The following is a 26487-nucleotide window of genomic DNA, read 5'->3' on the forward strand; positions in this document are numbered from 1 at the left end:
CTTGCCACCTCTTCTTGATGTCTTCTGCTTCTGTTAGGTCCTTACCACTTTTGTCCTTTATTATGGCAATCTTTGAACGAAATGTTCCTTTCATATCTCCAATTTTATTGAACAGATCTCTGGTTCTTCCCATTCTGTTGTTTTCCTCTATTTCTTTGCCTTGCTCGTTTAAGAAGGCCTTCTTATCTCTCCTTGCTACTTTTTGGAAATCTGCATTCAATTTCCTGTATCTTTCTCTATCTCCCTCGTATTTTGCTTGCCTTCTCTCCCCCGCTATTTGTAAGGCCTCATTGGACAGCCACTTTGCTTTCTTGCATTTCCTTTTCATTGGGATGGTTTTCGTTGCAGCCTCCTGTATAATGTTGCGAGCCTCCACCCATAGTTCTTCAGGCACTCTGTCTAGCAAATCTAAATCCTTAAACCTGTTCCTCACTTCCACTGTGTATTCATAAGGGATTTGATTTAGATTGTATCTTACCAGCCCAGTGGTTTTTCCTACTTTCTTCAGTTTAAGCTTGAATTTTGCTATAAGAAGTTGATGATCTGAGCCACAGTCAGCTCCAGGTCTTGTTTTTGCTGACTGTATTGAGATTTTCCATCTTTGGCTACAGAGAATATAATCAATTTGGTTTCAATGCTGCCCATCTGGTGATGTCCACGTGTAGAGTCGTCTCTTGTGTTGTTGGAAAAGCGTGTTTGTGATGACCAGCTTGTTCTCTTGACAGAACTCTATTAGCCTTTGCCCAGCTTCATTTTGCTCTCCAAGGCCAAACTTGCCAGTTGTTCCTTTTATCTCTTGATTCCCTACTTTAGCATCCCAATCCCCTATAAGAAGAAGAAGAAGAGTTTGGATTTGATATCCCGCCTTTCACTCCCCTTCAGGAGTCTCAAAGCAGCTAACAACCTCCTTTCCCTTCCTCCCCCACAACAAACACTCTGTGAGGTGAGTGGGGCTGAGAGACTTCACAGAAGTGTGACTGGCCCAAGGTCACCCAGCAGCTGCATGTGGAGGAGCGGAGACATGAGCCCGGTTCCCCAGATTATGTGACTGCCGCTCTTAACCACTACACCACACTGGCTCTATAATGAGAAGAACATCCTTCTTTGGTGTCACTTCTATAAGGTGTTGTAAGTCTTCATAGAATTGGTCAATTTCAGTTTCTTCAGCACCAGTAGTTGGTGCATAAACTTGGATTACTGTTATGTTAAAAGGTCTGCCTTGGATTCGTATCGAGATCATTCTATCATTTTTGAGATTGCATCCCAGTACTGCTTTCGCCACTCTTTTGTTGACTATGAGGGCCAATCCATTTCTTTTGCGGGTTTCTTGCCCACAGTAGTAGATATGATGGTCATCCGAACTGAATTTGCCCATTCCCATCCATTTTAGTTCACTGATGCCCAGGATGTCAATATTTATTCTTGCCATCTCATTTTTGATCACATCCAACTTACCCAGGTTCATGGTTCTTACGTTCCAGGTTCCTATGCAATATTTTTCTTTACAGCATTGGACTTTCCTTTCGCTTCCAGGCATATCCACAACTGAGCGTCCTTTCGGCTTTGGCCCAGCCGCTTCATCAGCTCTGGATCTACTTGTACTTGCCCTCCGCTCTTCCCCAGTAGCATGTTGGATGCCTTCCGACCTGAGGGGCTCATCTTCCAGCGTCATAACTTTTATATGCCTGTTGTCTTTGTCCATGGAGTTTTCTTGGCAGGGATACTGGAGTGGCTTGCCGGTTCCTCCTCCAGGTGGATCACGTTTGGTCAAAACTCTCCACTATGACCTGTTCATCTTGGGTGCCCTGCTCGGCATAGTTCATAGCTTCTCTGAGTTCTTCAAGCCCCTTCGCCACGTCAAGGCAGTGATCCATGAAGGGGGTGGGGGGTAAAACATAGGATACCTCAGATTATAATGTTATTTCACTTCAGTTCTTTCTCAGTTGTTGCACAACTGTTGCCACTTAGTACTTTGGTTCTTAAACCTGTCAGTACTTCCTGTCAGTTACACACCTGTTAGTCAGCCCTACTCCTGAAGTACTCCAAGTAACAGACCCAAGGGCTTTCCACACCCCTCTTAACTGGTTTGGGAGTCTTCTCTTTTTGTAGAAGAACCTCTCCCCTCCTGACTGGAATGAGTCCTACATAGACTGTATCCTCACAGCTTCTACTTCTCCTGGCTCAGCCTCAGCCTCCCAGTTAGTTCCTGGCCTATTACTCTTACAGGACACCACACACTGTCTTCACCCTAAGCTCAGTGACTTCTTTCTCTAGTTTGTGATATATTCCTCAGAGTGGATGTTTTTACCCAGAACCAACTCTCTCTCTTACTCCTTATCTCCCAACCTGACTCCTGAGCTATCTCCCAACCTCCCAAAACTGACTCTCCAAATCCTCTCCTTTTCAACCCCCTCTCCTGGAACCCCAACCAATCAGAGGTTGCCATTCGTTAACCGTTTGCTGGCAGGGGAAAAGAAAAAACACTTGGGGACCCAACCTGCCCAGCGAAACAAACTTTTCCGTCACACAGGCATTTAAATAGTGACCTTAGAAATGAGTATGGACCCAAGCAAATAAGGCTTGTTTCTGTCGAAGAACAACTGGTTTTAGCAATTGTTAGCTCTCTTGGAAAGTACTGTTTGCATGGTAAACCAATGTGAGATCAGAACTGTGCTGAGTTGCCCTGTCCAGATATCACATGCACTGACCAGCTTTGCTCCCTGGCATCTCTGTGTACATTGTGGACAGCCGTGTGTGTGTAGCATTGATCTTAAGTGTGCATTATACTCCTAAATAGGGTGATAGTCTTTCCTAATTGTTAGAGCAGAAAATATATGCAGTGGTACCTCGGGTTACAAATGCTTCAGGTTACAAACCCTTCAGGTTACAGACTCCACTAACCTGGAAGTAGTACCTCAGGTTAAGAACTTTACTTCAGGATGAGAACAGAAATTGCATGGTGGTGGCGCGGCAGCAGCAGCAGGAGGCTCCATTAGCTAAAGTGGTACCTCAGGTTAAGAACAATTTCAGGTTAAGTACGGATCTCCGGAACGAATTACGTTCTTAACCAGAGGTACCACTGTATTTACAAAGCAGCTTGTGCGATGAACTTTAAAAATAAATTTTCACTGACCTGCCATTGTGTCTGGGTCAGACACTTGGTTTAAGTCTTTCTGTAGTACCGTAGTTTACTGCTTCTGGCCCTAGACTATAAGTTCAGGAAGTGTTCATGCTGTTCCTTTTTAAAGTGTACCTTGTATTTTGCCATAGCTTTCCTTGTTTCATGGACCTTGCTGTTTTATCCTACAGTAAACAGATGACAGATATTTATATATTTGATTTTTGTATTTTAAATATGGTTGTGTTTAAAATAGTTGTACAAACCATTTAGCTCAATTGGTTTGATCAGAAATGCATGTCTGCATGTGTGGATTGCACATTGCTCTGTGGTAGAACAGTTTTGTGTACAAAATGTCCCAGTTTTGGTCATTGCTCGGCAAATAAGGTTGGAAAAGACCTCTCTGCTTGATATCCTAAAGTGCTAGCCTAAATGACCCAGTGGCCACCCCTGAGTCAGGGCATGTCAATCTGTATAGGTTTTGCACAGCTAGCACTTAAACCTCTGCTCATATTTGATGAAAAATATGCACCTTTTCCTTTCCTTGCCAATAGGCTAGGAATAAGTTCTCTTTTCTGTACTGAGTGTGACTTCAACTTAATTTGTTTCAGAATAAATATGACTTCCTTTACGATAAAGTGTACGTTTGCTGCCTGGAAGAATGGGCCAGTCCTGTCCACCAGAAGATATATGCTACTTTCATTTTGGCTATTCTCTTCCTGCTCCCAATGATACTGATGCTCTTGCTCTACAGCAAGATTGGTTATGAGCTTTGGATTAAGAAAAGAGTTGGAGATGCTTCTGTTCTTCAAACTATTCATGGGAACGAGATGTCCAAAATAGCAAGGTTTGTATAGTTGGTCTTTAGCATTCAGTATTAAACTCCAAAATGTATGTAACTTTATTTTATTGGAGTCTATAAAGGAAATCCTTGACTCCCCAGCTTTCTTGAATTCTTTGAGAGTGTCAATGATCACCTGTAGACAGAGGTTATCTATCAGACAAATTATAATTCAGGCCCAAATTACATGTTACAGACAAATGTTTGTTATGAAGAATCAGAAACGTTTGGCTCATCTCTCCTACTCTGCACCCCTTTCTATTTTACATACATACCTGGATTATATCATCCTCAGATGGTGGGGGAGGTATGTTACCTTTTTACCCCATTCAGAAACAAGATCCAGAGGTTGAGATCAAAAGATAAACCTAGCAACTTTGCAACCAAAGTTCAGTCCTCAGCAGCAGTATTTGAATGTGTTTTAATGAATTGTTAATTATTAATCTTATCACTATGCTTTTACTATTTGTGTTTATTTATATCATGATGTATTATTTATGACGATGAAGTCTATATGTTTGCTCTTCAAAATCCCAAGTGCCTTTGGAGGAAAGGCGATTTTAAAATATTTTAAGCAAACAAGCAACAAAGGCAGTCCCAGCCCTTCTCCATTAACTTCTCCCCCCAACAGTTGCATGAATGTTACCCCGCAGCTGTGAAAAATTACCAACAAAACAAAGTCCTAACAACAGGCTTTAGGGTTTTTAGAAATTAATGGCAAAAAATAAATAAACCTCAGCACAGGTAATAATTTTATTATTTCTGTAGCACTTAGCCCTGCTTTCTACAAAGGATTTTTGACGTGGGAGCCACTTCAGTGCAGCTCATTTCGCTTGGGTAACATGGGAAGAGTCTATGCTGCAGTTTCTTCCTGTGCCAATGTTGATCCAGTTTCCACCAAGGGTGGAATCAGGTGTGGGGATTATTGCATTGTTTTCGTGGTTCTAAAGCTCACACTCCCTTTTATATTGCATTATCTGCTGGGTTCTCCCACTCATATATACAGTATGTGAGAAAATAAAGAAAAATGCTTTATATCAGATGACCTGGATAGCTCATTCGGTTAGGGCATGGTGCTAATACTGCTGAGGTTGCAGGTTCAATTCCCGTATGAGACAGTTGCATATTCCTGCACTGCTGTGGGTTGACCAGATGATCCTCAGGATCCCTTCCCGTTCCTATTCTATGAACTTGTTTGCAGAACTATGTACACTGGTCAAAGCTGCATACCAAAAAATGTTCATATTAGGGGAAATGCTGAAGAATTTCAGTATTGTTGTTGTTTTAAAATCACAAATCGCTGCAGAAAGGTGGAGAGCTGAATTTAAGATTAGAAAAATGGGAAACTGAGAGGACGGAAAGTGACAGATCCTTCCACCCTTAGCTGCAGGCAAAGGTCTTCCCCAGCACCTACTGCCTAAGAACATTTAGCTGGAGATGTCAACCTGGAGCCTTCTGTAGAAAAAGCATGTGATTTACTACTGAGCTCTGGTCCTTCCCTGTCACCAGGAGTCATTTATATGACATCTGTGCAGAAATTTGCAGTACAAACTCTCTTTCCTCTTTCAGGAAGAAGAAGCGAGCAATCATCATGATGGTAACTGTTGTGGTTTTATTCACCATCTGCTGGGCTCCTTTTCATGTAATGCACATGATGATAGAATACAGTGAGTAGCTTTTTCTTTTGAAATTGTAGTAGTTGGTTTTGTGATCAAGGTGGCCAGTAAAACCCCACAAAACTCAAAGTTTTTATGGCATGACCATATAAAATGCCCAGCACATATATACAGTGGTACTTCGGGTTACATACGCTTCAAGTTACATACACTTCAGGTTACAGACTCCGTTAACCCAGAAATATTACCTCAGGTTAAGAACTTTGCTTCAGGATGAGAACAGAAATTGCGCAGCGGCAGCAGGAGGCCCCATTAGCTAAAGTGGTGCTTCAGGTTAAGAACAGTTTCAGGTTAAGAACAGGCCTCCAGAACGAAATAAGTTCTTAACGCGAGGTACCACTGTATTCACTATAGGTCTATAGCAGTGGTTCCCAACCTTTTTCAGCCATGCCCCACCTAAGCATCTCTAAAATCCTAATGCCCCCTGCCCATGACATATAATTCTTATTATTCAAAAAATTCACGTGGAGGAAGCCTAAAAGGCCATTAACTGTTAATAACTCATTTTTGAATTGCCCCCCTTAAAAACCAAATTGCCTCCCTGTGGGGCATGTGCCCCATGTTAGGAACCACAGGTCTGCAGGGACACTGAAAAGAAAGAATTAATCTATCATAATCGGAATAATAATTATAATAAAAATTTATTATTTATACCCCACCCTTCTGGCTGAGTTTGGTTTAAAAAAAGATGCCTTAATACATTTTACCGTTTATAAAATTCAGCTACCCAGTATCATTTTGAGGTAGCGACTCTTTGCTTTTCTGTGTTTCATTTAGTCTCCTTCCTACACCTTTCTTTCCTTTTTAGGTTTTTTATGTCAGCCATCTCATTTTATTCTAGTTAACTGAATTGCTTCTTGAATGCCTTTCTCTCTCCCCCCCCCCCCGATCTTGAATTATAGTGCACTCTCTCAGCTAAACTTTGTCCTTGAAGTAAATGAACAAACCATGGCAGTTCATTGTTGTCAAGAATTATGGCACTTTATTTGAAAATGTGAAATATAGATGTTTGAAGGTTTTTTACGCTCTTGTTATTGATTTTGAAGTGAAAAACATTATATACTCTTATAGAATACAAGCTAAGTGAATGCCAGGGCGTGATGGTATGGGGCTTCATTGTAGAGTCTTCTATAGACGTTCTCAACTGTCAAATGTTCCATAATTCAGAACTGATTGGGATTTTTAGCAAGAGGTCCCCAAAGCCTCTCTTTTGAGGCTCGAGGGTTGGTCTGAAGACTTGGAACTGGCTCATTTTCCCTCAGACCAAAGTTGCCTTGGATTCAGGTAAAAGTAAAGGTAAAGGGACCTCTGACCATTAGGTCCAGTCGTGACTGACTCTGGGGTTGCAGCGCTCATCTCGCTTTATTGGCTGAGGGAGCCGGCGTACAGCTTCCGGGTCATGTGGCCAGCATGACTAAGCCACTTCTGGCAAACCACAGCAGCACACGGAAATGCCGTTTACCTTCCCGTCAGAGCGGTACCTATTTCTCTACTTGCACTTTGACGTGCTTTTGAACTGCTAGGTTGGCAGGAGCAGGGACCAAGCAACAGGAGCTCACTCCGTCGCAGGGATTTGAACCGCCAACCTTCTGATCGGCAAGTCCTAGGCTCTGTGGTTTAACCCACAGCGCCACCCGCAGAGCCAACCTGAATATCTCCAAGGTGGGGGCATTCTCACATCCGACTTGTGCCTCATCTGAGGCAAGTTCGCATCTTAGCACTTAATGTACTGTATCATCAAATTACAATGCTTACCAACACAAAGCCAGTTCTTAATGGGTGTTTTCTTCTCTCCAGGTAATTTTGAAAGGGAGTATGATGACGTCACCATTAAGATGATCTTTGGCATAGTTCAGATCATTGGATTTTCCAATTCCATTTGCAACCCCATTGTGTACGCCTTTATGAATGAGAACTTCAAGAAAAACTTCCTCGCTGCCCTTTGCTTTTGCATTATAAAGGAAAATCTGTCCCCATCCAGGCGACGTGGAAACTTAGGGATTACAATGAAGCAGCAGAAGGATGAAGGCTGCAGGAGACAACCCAACTCCTCGGGGGAGAACAGAAGAGAAGCATTCAGTGAAGGGAACATTGAAGTAAAACTCTGTGATCAGTCCTTTGCCAAAAGGAATTCCAGAAGGCACCTTGTTTTGTTTACCTCTGAACTCAATGGGCATGCTTCACTGGGACATTAGCATTATGGACATCTCACTGGATCCTTGATACCTGAGAATGCTTACATCATATCCTAGGCCTGGCCAATCTGAAGGCTTCATGTAAATACTCAACAAAGCAGGCTTTGGCTCCTTCAGTTGTCAGCTCAAGCTGCTGATCTCAGGGACCATAGAATCCTAGAATCCTAGAGTTGGCAGAGACCCTGAGGATCATCTAGTCCAACCCCCTAGAATCCTAGAGTTGGCAGAGACCCTGAGGATCATCTAGTCCAATGCAGCTGTCTCATATGGGGATCGAACCTGCAACCTTGGCATTATCAGCACCATTCTGTAACCAGCTGATCTAGCCATGAGCCCTCTAAGTCTGGATTTGGTGTGTGTCTTTTCATGGCACTAGTCTGGGCCTGACACTGAGCTAAGAACTAATCTAGCCTATTCACCGACCTTTTGAAAATTAGCACAGTATAGGTGTTTACTCCTACTGGACTACGTGATGGTGCAGCATTTTCTTCTTTTCTTCAATTCCTTCTCCCGTTCCTTTGTTATGCTTCCGGGGACTGATGTGGAAGCTCTTTCTTTTCTTTTCTATCTGTTCTTCTCCAATCTAAGAACAACAATCTGCTTAATTGCAAGGCAAATTGCTTTGGCTTAGTTAACCTTGAAGATGGCATCCTCACCAATGGTATTTGAGGATTATTTGCGTGCATTTGAAACAGACAATTGTAAACAAATTGCACTATTTGATTTTGCCTAAAATTGAAGGATCTTCACAGCAGTGCAGTGGTTTAATGCTCTGTTTTGTTACTTGTTACTAGTGTTCTTTTTTAGAGATAGGGTTGTGTTTAACTACTGGTAACTTATTCTCAGGGTAGACCCACTGAAATTAATTGACCTAGGTTTGTCATGCCCATTGATTTCAGTGGGTCTACTCTGAGTAAAAGTTAGTTGGGTACAAGCCAGTTTCTCAAAAACCTGGCTTATAGTGGAATATTTTTTATAACTGCATGCAGCTTTGCTAAAGGAAGTCTGTTTTCCTTTACAGTGGTGCCTCGCAAGACAAAATTAATCCGTTCTGTGATTTTCTTCGTCTAGCGGATTTTTCGTCTTGCGAAGCAAGCCCATTGACAGCTTAGCGAATTAGCGTTATTAGCGGTCTAGCGGCTTTTAGCGATCAGCTGAGAAGCGGCTTATCAGCGGAACAGCTGATAAGCGGCTTAGCGCTTAGGGAAAGGGCGGAAAAAAAGCGGGGGGGGGGGAAGCGGGAACTCGCAAGATTTTTTCGTCTTGCGAAGCAACCCCATAGAGAAATTTGTTTAGCGAAGCGCCTCCAAAAACGGAAAACCCTTTCGTCTAGCGGGTTTTTCGTCTTGCGAGGTGTTCGTCTTGCGGGGCACCACTGTATATAAAATGTTCTGCTGCCTTCAAATTATTGGCCAAATAATCAAAGAGTACAACAAAATAACCTGTAATTTGTTTTGCAGTCATTCAGTGTGCACGGCCAATATTTTTTAGCGAAGTTGTGATTACAAATACAATGTGACATTTAATTTATGAAGACATTTTAATGCTGTTGCTTTTTAAAATGATTATATACTGTCACCTCTCTCGCTTCATCATGCCCTTAAGCCCAACTTTTATTCATAATAGTTTCCCACCCCCATTACTCTTTAATTCAAATAACAGCCCTTCAAAACATTGAGCATTTGCTGCATTTTCAAATGCTGGTAATTTCTCCTGTATATGCATTAAAAGTGGACTATTTCCATTTATCTGATTATACACCTCATTTTTAAAGTGTCTAAAACTGAACAAGGATCTTTCCCATGGGCCCACTATATTGCATATGATCCAACTTCTAGAATTCTCTTTGAAAATGTGGATTTCTCCAAAAAGGGCACCCTCAAGACCTCAGTATTTCCCACATTTCTAGGTATAATTTGCAGGATTGGATCACTCACTGGCCATATTATGGAGCTGCTATTATCATTCCACATCATGCTTTAAAATTTTATTCACGACAGAGATTGCCTAAACACCTGTTTGAGCACTAAACTTGAAGATCTGGATTTGCATCACAGCTCTGAAATGAGTTCACTTGTCCTTGCCCAGCAGTTTCAATACATGTCATGACAGGAATTATGTGCCCATTTAAAAGTGGAACAGTGTTTTCAGAGCTGCATTTAGGTACCTCTTCAAAAAGGCACACACACTGTGTGCTTGTGTCACTGCAGCAAACACTTGTACTGAGAAAAACATAGTGATTTATGTGGATAGGGAGATGACCCCCGCTCCGCTGCCTAGAAAACCATTTCTTTTCATTCCAGTACTTTCTTACCATGGGACTACAGTAGATGGGATTACAGAGGGAAAGCCTCCTTTCCCCTGTCCCTTCACCATTCACTGAGCATTGTCTGCAAATGTGAGTTGGTTGAATGTATCTCTGTGTGGTATTTTACCTGTGCAATTAGTAGTTACAGACTGGTGACATTGTCAGAATTGCAGGAGAATCTGAGTAGCTATGAATGCTATGGGAGACTCTCAGTTTCTGCATCTTATCATCCTTTCAGTATTATCAGTTGAGATGCTTGCAATTAAGGCTTTTAATATGGACAGGCTTGCCATATTTGCAGGAACAGTAACAAATAGTCGCCAAATAGGAAATTTGCTGCACAGCAGTGCAATGATGTGGATTGTTTGCTTATGTTTTTTGTGTACATTAGTAATTCTACATTATTTTTTAAAAAAACTGCTTGAGAATATCTGCATGTGCCTGTGGTACTATCCCTATTCTTTGACAAAGGATATAAGATTCTTATTTTGGCTGAGAATGTTGGCTTATCTTTAACTTGCACCCACAGTATACTTTTTATGGGCTCCGTTTATGGAAATCATGGTTTTTCAGTTTCCTAGAGGAGGGCACTGTGAGGTCTAACTACATATTGCTTTGCACAGTTATAAGAGTATCAGTTGGAAGAGCAACTAAATAGAAAAATGTGTTGCATCAGAATGATAGTATTTCCCATAACTGGATGTTTACAAATAGGTTTTAAAAAAGGGGGGGGAGAGGGCAAATTCCATGCTAGAAGTTAATAGTAAAAGGACTGGAAATCAATCTGTCAGTATCCTAATGCTCCCAGGGAAATGGGATAAGGATTGCAGCTTTAATATGCTTCCTGCTGTGAATTTTAAGCACCAACAGAATGCACTATTGATCATTGTTTTTCTCACGTGCAAATAAGTGGTCTCGTTTGTTGACCGTGGGCTTCAATCTGTGCTCCTCAGTTAAAGTCTGAAGACTTCGAGCTGTCAAGCACAAAATCATGTTTACTATACACAATTTAAAACATAAATTGAGTGTTATTTCAGCAGATGCACAGAGCACCACTTTCTATATAAAACACTCAGTTATGAAATAAAATACTGCAGTGCAAAAAAGGGCTTATCTAAGTGGAACTAAGAGTGTCTATAAAATGTTTTCATATTCCCCCTGGAATTTATACAATTCAGTATATCAAGAGTGTATTAGAACGATATTTCCCAGATGCTTGAGGGAGGTTAATTAGCAGGATTGATTTTTTACGGAACCGTAAAATCAAGATGGGTTTGTGATGGGAAGTTAGCTACTCATTAGCTTTGTCTTTAAGATGCTACAATGCTTGCGCCCCCCCACAAAAGACTTAATAGGGCTGCTCCTCCGGAAATCCATTATTCAGCACAAAATGAATGTAAACGTCCACTGAAGACTGATATAAGCATAGCTATCATTCACTATGATATGTGTAAAAAGAAAATACACATATTTTTGCATTGTTGTTGTTTAGTCGTTTAGTCGTGTCCAACTTTTCGTGACCCCATGGACCAGAGCACGCCAGGCACTTCTGTCTTCCACTGCCTCCTGCAGTTTGGTCAAACTCATGCTGGTAGCTTCGAGAACACTATACAACCATTTCATCTTCTGTCGTCCCCTTCTCCTTGTGCCCTCCATCTTTCCCAACATCAGGGTCTTTCCCAGGGAGTCTTCTCTTCTCATGAGGTGGCCAAAGTATTGGAGCCTCAGCTTCACGATCTGTCCTTCCAGTGAGCACTCAGGGCTGATTTCCTTCAGAATGGAGAGGTTTGATCTTCTTGCAGTCCATGGGACTCTCAAGAGTCTCCTCCAGCACCATAATTCAAAAGCATCCATTCTTCGGCGATCAGCCTTCTTTATGGTCCAGTTCTCACTTCCATACATCACTACTGGGAAAACCATAGCTTTAACTATACGGACCTTTGTTGGCAAAGTGATGTCTCTACCTTTTAAGTTGCTGTCTAGGTTTGTCATTGCTCTTCTCCCAAGAAGCAGGCATCTTTTAATTTCGTGGCTGCTGTCACCATCTGCAGTGATCATGGAGCCCAAGAAAGTAAAATCTCTCACTGCCTCCATTTCTTCCCCTTCTATTTGCCAGGAGATGGCAATACCAGAGAAAGACTTCTGCAACATAAACTGATTGCAGCAGAACACAACATACAGGATGAAAGTTCAAATGGCTGTAGAATGAGCTCTTTCCTGGCTGGGCTGCTGAAGGCTAAATGAGCAGCAGGAGGATTTATTATATAGCAAAAATAGATTCCAGAGATCCTGAGAGGAGCAGATACCTGCACTAAGTAATTATCTGAATCTCTCCAACACACAGTTGGTTTTACACAGCACTGCCTATCATTGGTGCTGCATCAATGGCAAGGCTAGTACACCTTGCAAGGGAATTTAAATGGAAGCTTCTCAGCACTGGTTACTTTACCCGCTTTTTAATTTTAATTTTTGGACAAATTTTAAAGATGTTCATCTGGACCTGGAGAGGCTTGTGTCACCTTAACCAGGGTCTCAGCACACTGGTATATTTGCCCAGCCACACTGTGTGCTGATATTGAGCCTGGCGAATGAAGTGCTGGTGGGTTTGACCAAAATGTTAAAAGAACTCATTTGTTATTTGTTCGATATTCCTGGCAATTGACATTGTTTTGTGCATATGGCCAGTGACTGTGGTCACTGTATTACTGTGGATTTTATACTATCCTAAATCATGTATTATTATTGTTAACACTGTTTTCATTGTATGGTTTTACTATTTCTGTACACTTTTTGACATTTTTAAATGTAGAACAATATGTAAATGTATATAAACAGTATTCACTATTTGGAATTGTGTTTCTGGAAGTGGAAACTAAACTTTGCTTCTTAATATTTCTGAAGCCTGCGTACAAAAAATATATTTAAAGTTGTGTGTCCTTCTTGGACTCTCCAGCTGTGGCCATAGCAAGGCTGTAATTAAAATGTCAACTTAAGCAAGGAGTTGGGAAGAAGCAGAGAATGGTTGAAAGTTTCCTTGCTTGAATATATAGGCCTTTAAAGAACAACAACCCAGAAACCAGAGCTATTAGCAGATTGCCAGTCAGAATTGTTTCCTACTTGCAAAGCAGTTCTCCATGTAGTGGGGATTATGCAGGTGGAAGGGATGAAGACTTGTTCAATCTTGCTCAGTGGAGACCAAAGGGAGATGCTGGCTTGTCTTCATTCATATACATCTTTCCTGGAATCCAACCTTCCCCTTAAGATGGCTTTGTCCTAGAGACAAGAGGTACAAGAATGGTGACTAAAGTAATTCTTCACAGCTGGTTACTCTAAGCACATCTAAGCAGCTGAATATTCTATCATTAAAAAGAGATTTATCCCAAAAACTTCCGAAGTTGAAACCAGCTTGGGGTATCTGCTTGAATCGGTGTGTGTCTGGCGACATCATGTGGTACCATTTGGAAAACACATTTCCCAAGGCTCATTTATAATACATATGGCTTTTTCATATGTGTATAAGAATTGTACTGATGTAACAGTAGGTTGGGCATGCAGTCAATTTATACTCAACCTGAAATAATTCAGGGAGACACTTATATAGAAGAACAGGCAGAACACCACATTTATTGAATACAGTCAGGAAAAAAATGCGAGAGCTTTCATACACACCTTAGTGCACTGGTGGACTTACCCTGACATGCTCATACAGTAACCCATATTCTGCAGGGCTATATTTACCAGGGATAGGTTCTCTGGCTGTTAGATGGCCAGTCCAGGAAATGATGAGATGGTAGCATTAGATTCCTCATTGAGGTAGATTAAGAGTTCTTGCTGTCTTCTGTCCTACCTCTTGTACTCTTTTCCCCAACTACCAGGAGACCGGTGGTTTATGCCTTTTTCTTTTACATCTTTTTTATTTTGGCTACAGGGTATCAGAGATGCTTTATCCATCGCTGTGCTGATCCTGGGATGCGCTTGCAATCTGAGCCCACACTTTCAGAGGCCCAGCTGAACACTTATAGTTCCAAGGAGATTAAGCATCTCAGGCTCAGACATGGCATCTTCAGCCAACTTTGTTGGAATACCAAACTTTGTGACAAAGCTAACATTGTCTGCTGCTCTTTAGAGTTCTTTCATAAACTAAACGTTGGTATTCACTCACAACATTCACTACTGATTTATATTCCATTGAGGACTGGTCTACACCTGAGGTCAATATTGTAGAAATGTAAAGGTAGCTTATAAAGAAAATGTATGGAGTTTCTACTTAGAAGGCTGACTGGAAGCATTAAAGGCATCTTACAAAGGGAGAACATATGTGAGTGCTTGGCATGGAAAGAGCATAAATGAGTACAATAAAAAAACTGCTAACTTATTAAAATGTGTTTAAAAAAGCATTTGTCTTGCTTTAATTGCCTTGTCTTCCACTGCCAAGATCCTGCATCATTATGAACATAGGAGGTTTAAAAGATAAAATGAGCCAAGCCCTTGTAGATCTGTTGTTTATAGTAAGTAAAAGAAGTGCCGTATGTTTTGCTAGCACTAGCAGCTGTTTAGTGCGTAGGCATTGTCAGATCACTGCTACTTCTGATAAGGAAGAAAAACTAGGATGGTGTGAGTCCTCCACCCCCAGCTGCACTTTGGGGTCATATTTGGTGCTTCAGATTTGGTCCCTGTTTGGTCTGGATTATTTGAGGGTGGGAGGGGACCCCTAATCCAAAGCAATATTCAGAAAACTGAAGCTTTGGTCCTCCTATTGGCTTTGCATTGGGAAATCAAAATGGCAGAAGTCAGACAAAAAGAGAGACTGTGGTATTCCTATTGGGCACAATCTTGCTACAGTTAAATCTGTTGGCTCAGAGGCAAGACTGTTGCATGAGGATGATTCACATTACTTATTTTCTTAGTTTTACTCTTTGTATTCAATACTTTTCTATGTAAACATTGTTATGCTTGTGCCACTTTTCCAAGTGGTAAGAAGTTCCAGCAACTTACCTGGGTTTGTTTTCGAATGGAAGGAGGTAATGGAAGGTTTAAAGGCATTTTGTAATTATTTGCAAATATACAAGATGAGCATAGATTTGAATTCATAACAGAACAGACAGCCAAATCCACCACGTAGCAGATCTCGAGGGGCAGTCATGCATCCCCTGAAACTGATACCTTACAGACTGCCCCCAACTACACAGCTGTCTCAAAAACTGTCTTAAGGGAATCACATCAAAGCGACTGCTAACCTAGTTGAAAGCCACCATAAAAATATATCAAAGATTCATTTATTTACCACTTTCTTTTACTAAAGATGTTCCTAGATTCCTTCCAAGCAGTTTCCAAAACATTCAGTTGTAATCTAGGGTCTGGAAACCAAGCCTTATGAGGAACGGTTGAGAGAAATGGGTATGTACAGTCTGGTAAAAAGGAGTCTGAGTAGAGAAATGATAGCCATCTTCAAATAGCTAAAGGGCTGTCACATAGAGGATGAAGCAAGCTTGTTTTCTCCTGCTCTGGAGGTGAGGACACAAAGCAATGGCTTCAAGTTACAAAGAAAGGGGATTCCAGCCAAACACCAGGAAGAACTTTCAGATGGTGAGGCCTGTTTGGCAGTGGAACAGATTCCCATGAGGTGGTAGACTTCCCTTCCTTGGAGGTTTTTAAGCAGAGGTTGGATGGCCATCTGTCATGGATGATTTAATTGAGATTCCTGCATTGCAGGGGGCTGGAATAGATAACCCTTGGGGTACCTCCCAACTCTCCAATTCATTGATTCTGTAATGCTATAATCAGTTCTAAGTACATAAATAACACAGTTAAATCTTACCAGATCACCAGTGTACTAACAAACTTATAAACCAGAATCCATTTATGTCCAGATGCAGCAATCAAAAATCAAAAGCCCACTGATGCTTCTTTATTTCAACTGGTCCACTTTGCGTTGAACTATCATTAGATACAGCCTACAATTCCGGTTCAAAAGAATTTGACATTTTAGTTGTTATTCCATGATCCACTAGAGAGCGCTGCCTATCAAAAATGCTAACTGTACAAATGTAAGGTGTCCTCGGAAGCATCACATTTTCAAAGAACCATTCAGCAAACAGATTATACTTAAACAGGTTATATTATTACTAACATCTTGACTGATGGGGGAATCATTTTTAATGGCGGAGACCTAACCCAGCAGCCCACACACCTGATGCTTCTGTTCCTACCACCCACCACTTTGGTATGTAGGTTTTTATTCTCTTTACTAGAAACAGTGCTTACCAAAGATGACCTCTCTGTTTACTGAAAATCTGAGATACACTGTGATTCATGGGCTAAAACTGACAGAGGTAGGGAATGACATTAAGAAATCTAGACTTATGCAGTACTTTCATATCAGAACACTTTGTTAATTCTCCTTCCATTAGACCTGTATTTCTCCTAAGGCGAAAGTGCAGGGCAAGTCAAAGGCTGCATAGCCAAGTGTCTCGATGGTGAGAGCAGAGCATAATCAGGGGTCAACTCTGAGCCTGTTTTCAGTGTTAAGGTGCAGCCACAGAATCCAGGAAGTGGCATATGAACAAGGACTGCAACCCTAAACTGATGAATCAGTTGAAGCATTGTTGTGTTATGCAATTAAACCTTAACTTAGTGGTGTCACAGTGCTGTGAAGGGGAGAAACTTAGTATCAACCTGTTATAATTTATTAACAGTGCAATCCTATGCATGTTTACTTTGGGTGGGATCTACTTTGTGCTTGAGTGCCAGCCCCAGACATACTGCTGCCTTAGGCAATGACAAGATGCCACTCCACATTCCACACACAGAAGCCAACTGGGCTTACAGTTGAATCATTCATCAACATAGTGTCCTCTACTGCCCCTGAGGGTGGCAGGGTAGTTATGCAGGTAGAAGACAGGCCAATCAGCTCTGTTCTCTACCAGAGGCAGGCTTAGAAGCTGCTGGAAGGTTGCCACAGCTGCCCCTAGCATCTGCTACCTGAGGCAGTTGCCTCATTCTGCCTAATGTTAGGACTGGTTCTAGACTGGTGTGCGTGTTTAAGACTGCAGCCTGAAAGGACACTGATGTTTCTGATTACAAGCCAGATCAAGTATTATCTTCCACCTATTCAAGTTAGCATTGCATCTCTTGCCTGTGCAAACAAGACCTGACTGTCAACAGTTTACATTTCCTCTGGAAAACATTTGTTTCCTTCCTTCCTTTTAAATGATCTGCAAGACAGCTGCTATATAACAAGATTTTTAAAGCACGCAATAAAACAGGCATAGAAACAATGGAGCAGCTGAGTAGAACTAATAAACTAATCACAAGCTTTAAATTTGGGATGAGAGGAGCTCCCCTGTTTTGTTCCTTTTATTGTTTCATCCATTCTCTCTGCGCCATGTGCTTTCCACTGAAAGGGACGTGGTTGGCACTGTGGTCTAAACCACTGAGCCTCTTGGCCTTGCTGATTGGAAGGTTCAAATCCCTGCAAAGGGGTGAGCTCCTATTGCTCTGTCCCAGCTTCTGCCAACCTAGCAGTTCAAAAGCACACAGTGCAAGTAAATAAATAGGTATCTCTGTGGTGGGAAGGTAAACGGCGTTTCCGTGAGCTCTGGCACTCGTCACAATGTTCCTTTGCACCAGAAGCAGTTTAGTCATGCTAGCCACACAACCTGGAAAGCTGTCTGTGGACAAACACCAACTCCCTCGGTCTGAGTGCCACACCCCATAGTAGCCTTTGACTGGACTTAATCATCTGGGGTCCTTTACCTTTACCTTTTACCCTGCTTTCCACTCTTCCTGGATTCTGGTTTAAGTATTAGCTATGCCCCTTCTAAGGCTGCTTCAATACTATCACTGTTTTAGGACAGGATTCAATCATATACTAGCAAATTCAGGTTGTGCAATTATAGCTGACTGGTAGGTCTGAGCACTGGAGTTATGGGCTAGTAATAGTCTGTCCCCATCAACAGTCTAACCACAGCATTTTGCACCAGCTGGAGTCTCTGGACCAAGCATTGTAGCCCCATGTAGAGTGCATTGCCATAATTGAGTCTTGAGATTGTCAATGCCAGACTAATACAGGGTACAAGGACAGCTGCCATTAACATACCAGCCATAGCTGATAAAAAGCACTCCTGCCTTCTGAGGCTACCTGAGCTTCCAGTGACAAAGGAGAAGCCAGGAACATTCCCAAACTCTGAACCCTGTTCTTTCAGAGGAAGTGCAACCCTGCCTAGAACAGAAACTGGTTTATCTCCCAAACATGGGAACCACCAACCCACACTACCTCCATCTTCCAAGGGTTCAAGCTCAGTTTATGGGCTTTCACTGAGTCCATCACTGTGCCCAGACAATGGTCCAGATAATGCACAGAATCTCCTGGCTCAGATGTTATGGAGAAGTGTGTCCATCAGCATACTGATAATGCTTTGCCCCCAAACTCCAAATGACTGCACCTAGTGGCTTCGCATAGATGTTAAGCAGCAGTGGGGACAAGATTGTACCCTGAGGTACACCATAGTACAAGAATCATTGTGCAAGAACATAGTCTGCCAGTGCTACTCTCTGGATATGACCCTATAGGCAGGAGCAGAACCATTGGCCACACAGGTCAGAGTCCAGCCTTATCTGGAGGACTACAGGTTCCCCACCTCTGATTTAAAATGTGGGGAATGGACTTTTAACATCATAACCACCACCAATCTGATCTTGCATCAGTCACTAACTGGCTATGATTAATTGTTGTTGTTTAGTCATTTAGTCGTGTCCGACTCTTCGTGACGCCATGGACCAGAGCACGCCAGGCTTCCACTGCTTCCCGCAGTTTGGTGAAACACTTTTTTTTTATAAGATATTTATTAAAATTTTCAATATTAATACAGTAAAAAGAAAATAAAAAAGAAAAAAGAAAAATATAACAAAAATGCAAAACAGAAAATACTTAAAAACACACAAAATTTCAGTAACTTATTTTTCATTAACTTATTTCCCAGACCTCCTCGTACCTCCCTTTTTTGTATTCCAATTCGATTGTTAGCTCAGCAAATCCTTATCAATATTTTTTAACCTACTTCTAAACCTTTTTTTCCGTATTCTCTTATAACATTGCAGCTGAAAACCACTTAATTTCTATCCGACATCATTCTAACATTCATTAATTTTATAATATTGCTGTAGATAGTTTTTAAATTTCTTCCAATCTTCTTCCGCTGACTCTTCTCCCTGGTCTCGGATTCTGCCTGTCATTTCTGCCAGTCCCATATAGTCTATCACCTTCATCTGCCATTCTTCCAGAGTGGGTAGATCCTGTGTCTTCCAGTACTTCGCAATAAGTATTCTTGCTGCTGTTGTAGCATAGATAAAAAAAAATTCTATCCTTCTTTGACACCAATTGGCCGACCATACCCAGGAGAAAAGCCCCTGGTTTCTTCAGGAAGGTATATTTAAATACCTTTTTCATTTCATTATATATCATTTCCCAGAAAGCCTTAATCCTTGGGCACGTCCACCAAAGGTGAAAGAATGTACCTTCATTTTCTTTACATTTCCAACATTTATTATCGGGCTAATGATACATTTTTGCAAGCTTGACTGGGGTCATGTACCACCTGTAAATCATTTTCATAATGTTCTCTCTTAAGGCATTACATGCCGTAAACTTCATACCTGTGGTCCATAACTGTTCCCAGTCAGCAAACATAATGTTGTGTCCAACATCTTGTGCCCATTTAATCATAGCAGATTTCACCGTTTCGTCCTAAGTGTTCCACTTCAACAGCAAGTTATACATCCTTGACAAAATCTTAGTTTTAGGTTCTAACAACTCTGTTTCCAACTTTGATCTTTCCACCTGGAAGCCAATTTTCTTGTCCAAATTGTATGCCTCCATTATCTGGTAATAATGAAGCCAATCTCGCACTTTGTTTTTTAATTTCTCAAAACTCTGCAATTTCAATCTTTCTCCTTCTTGTTCCAAAATTTCCCAATATTTTGGCCATTTGCCTCCATATTGAGCTTTTTCTGAGCTTTTGCTTCCATTGGTGACAACCACCTTGGGGCTTTATTTTCCAATAAATCTTTGTATCTTATCCAAACATTAAACAATGCTTTCCTGACAATATGGTTTTTAAATGCTTTATGTGCTTTAACCTTGTCGTACCATAAGTATGCATGCCATCCAAAAACATTGTTAAAACCTTCTAAATCCAAAATGTCTGTATTCTCAAGAAGCAGCCAGTCTTTCAACCAGCAGAATGCTGCTGCTTCATAGTAAAGTTTGAAGTCTGGCAGGGCAAATCCACCTCTTTCCTTTGCATCAGTTAATATCTTAAATTTTATTCTGGGCTTCTTGCCCTGCCAGACAAATCTAGAAATATCTTTCTGCCACTTCTTGAAACAGTCCATCTTGTCCACAATTTGCAGTGTTTGAAACAAAAACAACATTCTAGGCACTCCATCCTTTGTTGTTGTTTAGTCATTTAGGCGTGTCCGACTCTTTGTGACCCCTTGGACCACAGCACGCCAGGCACTTCTGTCTTCCACTGCCTCCCGCAGTTTGGTGAAACTCATGCTCGTAGCTTCGAGAACACTGTCCAACCATCTCGTCCTTTGTCGTCCCCTTCTCCTTGTACCCTCAATCTTTCCCAACATCAGGGTCTTTTCCAGGGAGTCTTCTCTTCTCATGAGGTGGCCAAAGTATTGGAGCCTCAGCTTCACGATCTGTCCTTCCAGTCAGCACTCAGGGCTGATTTCCTTCAAAATGGAGAGGTTTGATCTTCTTGCAGTCCATGGGACTCTCAAGAGTCTCCTCCAGCACCATAATTCAAAAGCATCAATTCTTCTCCTTCATGGATCACTGCCTTGCTGTGGCACAGGGGCTTGAATAACTCAGAGAAACTATGAGCTATGCCATGCAGGGCCACCCAAGATGGACAGGTCATAGTGGAGAGTTTTAACCAAACATGATCCTCTTGGATCTGGAACCAGCAAGCCACTTCAGTATCCCTGCCAAGAAAACTCCATGGACAAAGACAACAGGCTATGTTTAATACATATTCATTATTGTTACCTATTATTATGGTCAGTGGCTTTGGAGGCCTGCTGCCAAGAAGAAAGATAGAATATAAATACTTTAAATGACAGCATTGGCATGAGACTAAATGAAATGATGCGGGGAAGATAGATGGTATCCTTACTGAGAGCACACCTGCATCTTACATATAAAGTGCTCTGATACCACTTTAATAGTCATAGGTTCTCCCACAGAATCCTGGGAACTGTACTTTGTTAAGTGTGCCGGAAACAGCAGGTCTGTGAGGGGTCTCCTAACAACTCTCTGCAGTCCCCAAGAGTCCTTGAGGGAAGCCATACCTGTTAAAGCGGTATGAGAGTTTTTTGGATGAAAGCTGTGCATTTGAATGCACACCCGATCTGCACCTGTAGTTCTTGATCCAGTAAGCAATATATGCATGGAAGTTTGCCTGTATGCACAGATTTCCTTAGCTGGACTTGGGCAACTCTGTATGATGGGGTTTGGCTGAATCAGTATATCTGGATATAATTAAAAGAAAGAAACTTCAATGAAGATTTAAAAAAAAGACGAAGACAAGATGGAACAAGACAATGAGTTGCACAAGGAAGTTTGCCCCAACAACCACTCACATGGCATCACAGTAAAGGTATCAGTACATTTACAAGGCTTTAACTTTAGAGCTTAAATATACCAATAATGGAGTAGGGCAGGATAGGGCACAGGACAAGAAACAGATGCACCATAGTAGCATTTATTGGAATAAATCACATTAACACCAGATGCTGCAGTTTAAGGTTCCAGTTATAATTCATGTTCGTAAAGTAGCATGGCCACGTTAGTAGTTAACTGTGTGACTGGAAGGAAAAAGATTAGCTGCACAGAGCACCTCACAAGCTGTGGCATTTAAGTTCTTTGACACTGAAAGCAAATACAACAACTGATTCTTCTGCATTATCGTGCTACAAGGGAACTAAGTGACCCCAAACCACAAAAATGTACAGCTTCCCTTACTGTTTGACTAATTCTTCCTCTGAACAAATTATAACATTTACCGTGTTGGAAGATACGGGGATTTCCTTTGCTAAAAGCCTTATGCTGAACCACTGACGCAGGCTGAGGTTGTGCTTTATAATAAGGCAAATGAAAGAGGGGCTTTTAGCGATGGCAAACATCCCCCTAGGGAAATATTTAAATATCAGGGCAAATTGGAAGGCAAATTGGGGGCATTTAATGTAACCACTCAAGCTGAAGCAATTCTTGTGTAGCTTTCTTTCTTTTTTAATGCATTCATGTGCATCTTGTGAGATGCTTAGAATTTTGAGATCTACATAGTAAGAGTCCACTTAAGACACATTATCCTTGAATTCTGTGCCTCATACTGGTTATATAATAGACCTTTTGAAGGAATTCAAAAATATTTATTTTAGTCTGATAATGTTGTTGGTAATAGTAGTAGTAACAGCTGGTACATTTAGATTACTTTCCTGCAATTCACCATGAGGTTCCAGGAAGAGTTACAGCAATTTAAAAATACAGTGACATGTATTTGCTTTTGCTTTAGTTCTGACTGATTTATCACCAATGTTATGGGAACAATGACTTGGAAGTTTCTTCCATGGAAGGCCCAGGGAAACGTTATCAGAGCAGTTCAAGAGCACAATAATATTCTTTTATTGTTCCTATGCACCTTTGAGGGAATTTGCGCAGAGGTTTCCCCAATAGATTGTGCCGATAAAAAAGAAGATAGATCAGAATCTACTGGCACAACACTAAACAATGTGCAGGGAGATCGGCAGGGGATTCTGTCTTCCAATTGTTTTAATAATAGAAGGAAGAAAATAGTACATTAGATTGCTGAAATGGGGTAACCAGGAATGGATTTTTGTTTGAAATGACTGTGAGCTCAGCTCTGTGTTGGTACACAAAACAAATCCCTGCGCTCAGAAGCATCACATTTGTTACTGCTAAGTGTATGGCCCCCTTCAGTCTTATTTTTGTGTATATTCTGCAGCATGTCACTGATATAATAACAGTACATTAGTGATGGATTTATTTTGGACCATCCACACACCATTCTGCTTTATTAGTAGTTCTGTGGTGCTTCCCCAATGTTACCATATTATTGCTGTCTGGAGGCGCACATTTTCACTATAGTGCGACTAAAGTAGGGCAGGACCCCCACCCCACCGCTAGGAACATCTGTGCTCTGAAAAGTTACAGGATTTCAACTGGAAACCATGGGGCATGAGCCTGCTGCAAGCAAAGCAGTGTGACTGCCCTGAAACTTTTGCTGGTGCGAATGGTATTGAAATTGTGGTCATGTGTAACTGTCCTCGTAACATCATGAGGACCAATCATGATGAGTGCACAATAAATGGGACATCTATGTCTTTTACCACCTGCCTTCTGGTGGTGGATGTCAGACCTTTAGTAAAACACAAAAGGGATTCCACAAGCCTGAAGTCTGCTTTCCTATAGATTGTGCCTTAGATGTGGTTTTAGGACACAATTTTCAGTCCAGCCATATTGCCTAGTGCCCATGGGGTGTTCCCCCTCCCCAGCAACTCTTCCCAGTGAGAGGTGGGGAACAAAATGAGAAAAAAGATTGTTGGCGAGAGTTGGGAGACAGTTTTTCTCTGTCCTGTTTAGTATTAATGTGTTAAATTTACTGATATACCTTATTTTGTTCTTGGTTTGTGCAGTATGTGTTCTGATAGGCTACTGTAATATAAAATAAAAAAGAAAACAATAGATATGCTTTTTGCTTTCCACACTCAGCCATAGCTCCCCCCCCCATTAATCATAAATTATTTCACATTTCAATACCCCAAAGGCATCAATACTGAGCTTTTGGTAAACCACAAGTGTTACTTAAATATTCAGTACAATCCTACAAACTCAGAAGCAAGGCAGGTTATGTTAATGCAGTACTCAGAATACTAGTTTGGTGAGTTAAATTTTTGCTATTGGAGTAAGCATTTGCCTCACTGGGCAGGTTATTGTTTTTTATATAATGCAGACTCTTATTTTATTCGCTGAATCCTGTTTTTTTGCTGCTGGTATTTTATTTCTTCTGTCAGATAGTTTTGTTTTTCATTGTCATAAGCCACCCTGAGTGATGCAAATGCATTGGAAGGGCAAGGTAAACATATACTAAAGAAAGAATGAAATGAATTTTCCTTAATTAGCAGGCAGCCCTGAGACTCATGGGAAGATAACGAGATTATTCTGTTTCCTATCCCAGGTGTTAACTTTCTTTAAGATCACTTGTGAGCACAGATGTGCACCTGGGATAGAGTAAGATTCTATCTTGACAAATAGAGTGTCATATATGCAATGTATAACGTTAATGGACATAAACAATTATTTTATGGATTTATAGGTGATGGAAGAATAATATATAGCCCCGCCGTATCCTTTCAAAACCCCAAACGCTTGTAAATAAGTGAGTCTCATGCTGTCCAAAGCATGATGAATCACTGTTTTTACAAACCATAGCAAAATTATTCATTTTTACACCCTTTCCCCCTCCGTTTCAACAGTCTTTGTTTTTCCTCCCTGTGCTCAGGAACTATATCTCTACATAATTTTATGAGTACAAATCCAAAGATCAGATGGGTGCTGTTCCCATTAAACACGGATCGTGTAAGTTAAGAATCACAGCCGGAGATCAAGAGTGATTCTGTTTTTATAGTCTTCTCAAGTGAAAACAGGAAAGACACCTAAGGCACTCCTTTACCCAGATATACTGGGTTTTATATGTGAGGAGGAGGAGGACATGTGCTGGAAAGGGTTTTACCAGATTTTACAGATTGGCTACATATAGCCAATGTGATGCTGCCCAGATGATGGACTCTCAAAATATTTGGCCATTGGCCATGTAGTTTGGGGCTGTTGAGTGTTGTAGCCCCACATCTGGAGTGCACAATGTTGGCTACCCCTGGGTTATTCAGTGACTAACATTGCAATCCTATCATAAAATTACACTCATTGGCCAAGGATAGGAGCACTAATAAATCTCCTTGCACCCACAGACTATAAAAATACAGCATGGTTAGAGTTATGTCAGCAAAGTTATATTGTTTAACAGACATTACATAATGGGTAGGCAAATTAAGGCCCAGGGCCCAGTTCCGGCCCAATTGCCTTCTAAATCCGGCCCACGGACGGTTTAGGGATCAGCTTGTTTTTACATGAGAAGAATGTGTCTTTTTATTTAAAATGCATCTGTGGGTTATTTGTGGAGCCTGCCTGGTGTTTTTACATGAGTAGAATGTGTGCTTTTATTTAAAATGCATCTCTGAGTTATTTGTGGGGCATAGGAATTCGTTCACCCCCCCAAATATAGTCTGGTCCCCCACAAGGTCTGAGGCACAGTGGACCGGCCCCCTGCTGAAACAGTTTGCTGACCCCTGCATTACATTATACAGGCACAATAGCTATGCAGGTGTGCACCAGGCAAGGGAGAAAATGGCTGGAGTTTGGGACATGGCATTTGAAGGCATTTTTCCTGGCAGAAGGGTGGCTGCATTTGGGCTGCCAAGAAGAGATCCATGTGCCTCTCTGGTGGAGCTCTAATGCTTTTGGCTGCAGATGTCAGCTGCTGCCTTCTAACTACTGCACTATGAGCAGAGGAGACTGTTTTTTTCCTGGCAGCATGCTCGTATCTTATGTGTGAGAGAGGATCAAAAAAGCTACATGACACCATCATCTTCTGTGTTGATGGTACTGCCATGCCGGGCACCACAAGTGGAGTCCTTAGAGGAGAATCCAGAAACCACACAGGTAGAGGATCCCAAAAAAAGCCACCCAGTTGTCTGAGAAGGCAGTGGAGCCATTCCCCAGTCCTTGAGAATGCTGGCAGCAAAAAGTCCAGGCCAAATAATGTTCTACATAGGATGTATTTATGGACCCAGAGACATTGCCTGGCTCATGAATAAGTATTCCTGAAACACCTTCATTACTAGCAACTGTCTAGGAGGCTATAGTATTTAAGCTCTTGAGCTTTCTAGATGCTGGAAATTACACAGGTCTTTGGCTCTTGTTACTGAGTCTAGTTGCCCTGGCTTGCTTTGTTATACTTTGCCTAAGGTATAAACAACTGAGGTCCCAAATATCTGAAAGACTTTCTTATTTAGACCCTCTCAGATGTAGTACAGAAGCTGGGGTGGGGGAACAACCCAGGAAAGGACATTGTCTGTGGCAGCCCCTAAGTTGTGGAACTCCCTCCCCACAGAATTGTGCATCAAACTTTCATTATACAGCTTTTGAACTGTTTTTCATGTATTTTAAATTGCTGAAACAGGTCCTGGGACCTTTGGGTGAATGT

The 26487-nt window shown here is 41.5% G+C and overlaps 2 protein-coding genes across 3 annotated transcripts in view; both read left to right on the forward strand.

Moving 5' to 3' along the window:
* Positions 1 to 8037, forward strand: part of QRFPR (pyroglutamylated RFamide peptide receptor) — a 32768-nt gene extending 24731 nt beyond the window's left edge. Inside the window, exons 4-6 of the mRNA XM_083755871.1 lie at positions 3730 to 3965; positions 5529 to 5626; positions 7433 to 8037. Coding sequence (XP_083611997.1) covers positions 3730 to 3965; positions 5529 to 5626; positions 7433 to 7830 — 732 coding nt within the window. The 3' untranslated portion in view covers positions 7831 to 8037. The remainder of the gene's footprint in view (positions 1 to 3729; positions 3966 to 5528; positions 5627 to 7432) is intronic.
* Positions 1 to 26487, forward strand: part of SMIM43 (small integral membrane protein 43) — a 245669-nt gene that overhangs the window by 133645 nt on the left and 85537 nt on the right. The window lies entirely within an intron of this gene.

Source organism: Podarcis gaigeae (genome assembly GCF_964106915.1).
Source record: "Podarcis gaigeae genome assembly, chromosome: 9".
NCBI classification, from domain to species: Eukaryota; Metazoa; Chordata; class Lepidosauria; order Squamata; family Lacertidae; genus Podarcis; species Podarcis gaigeae.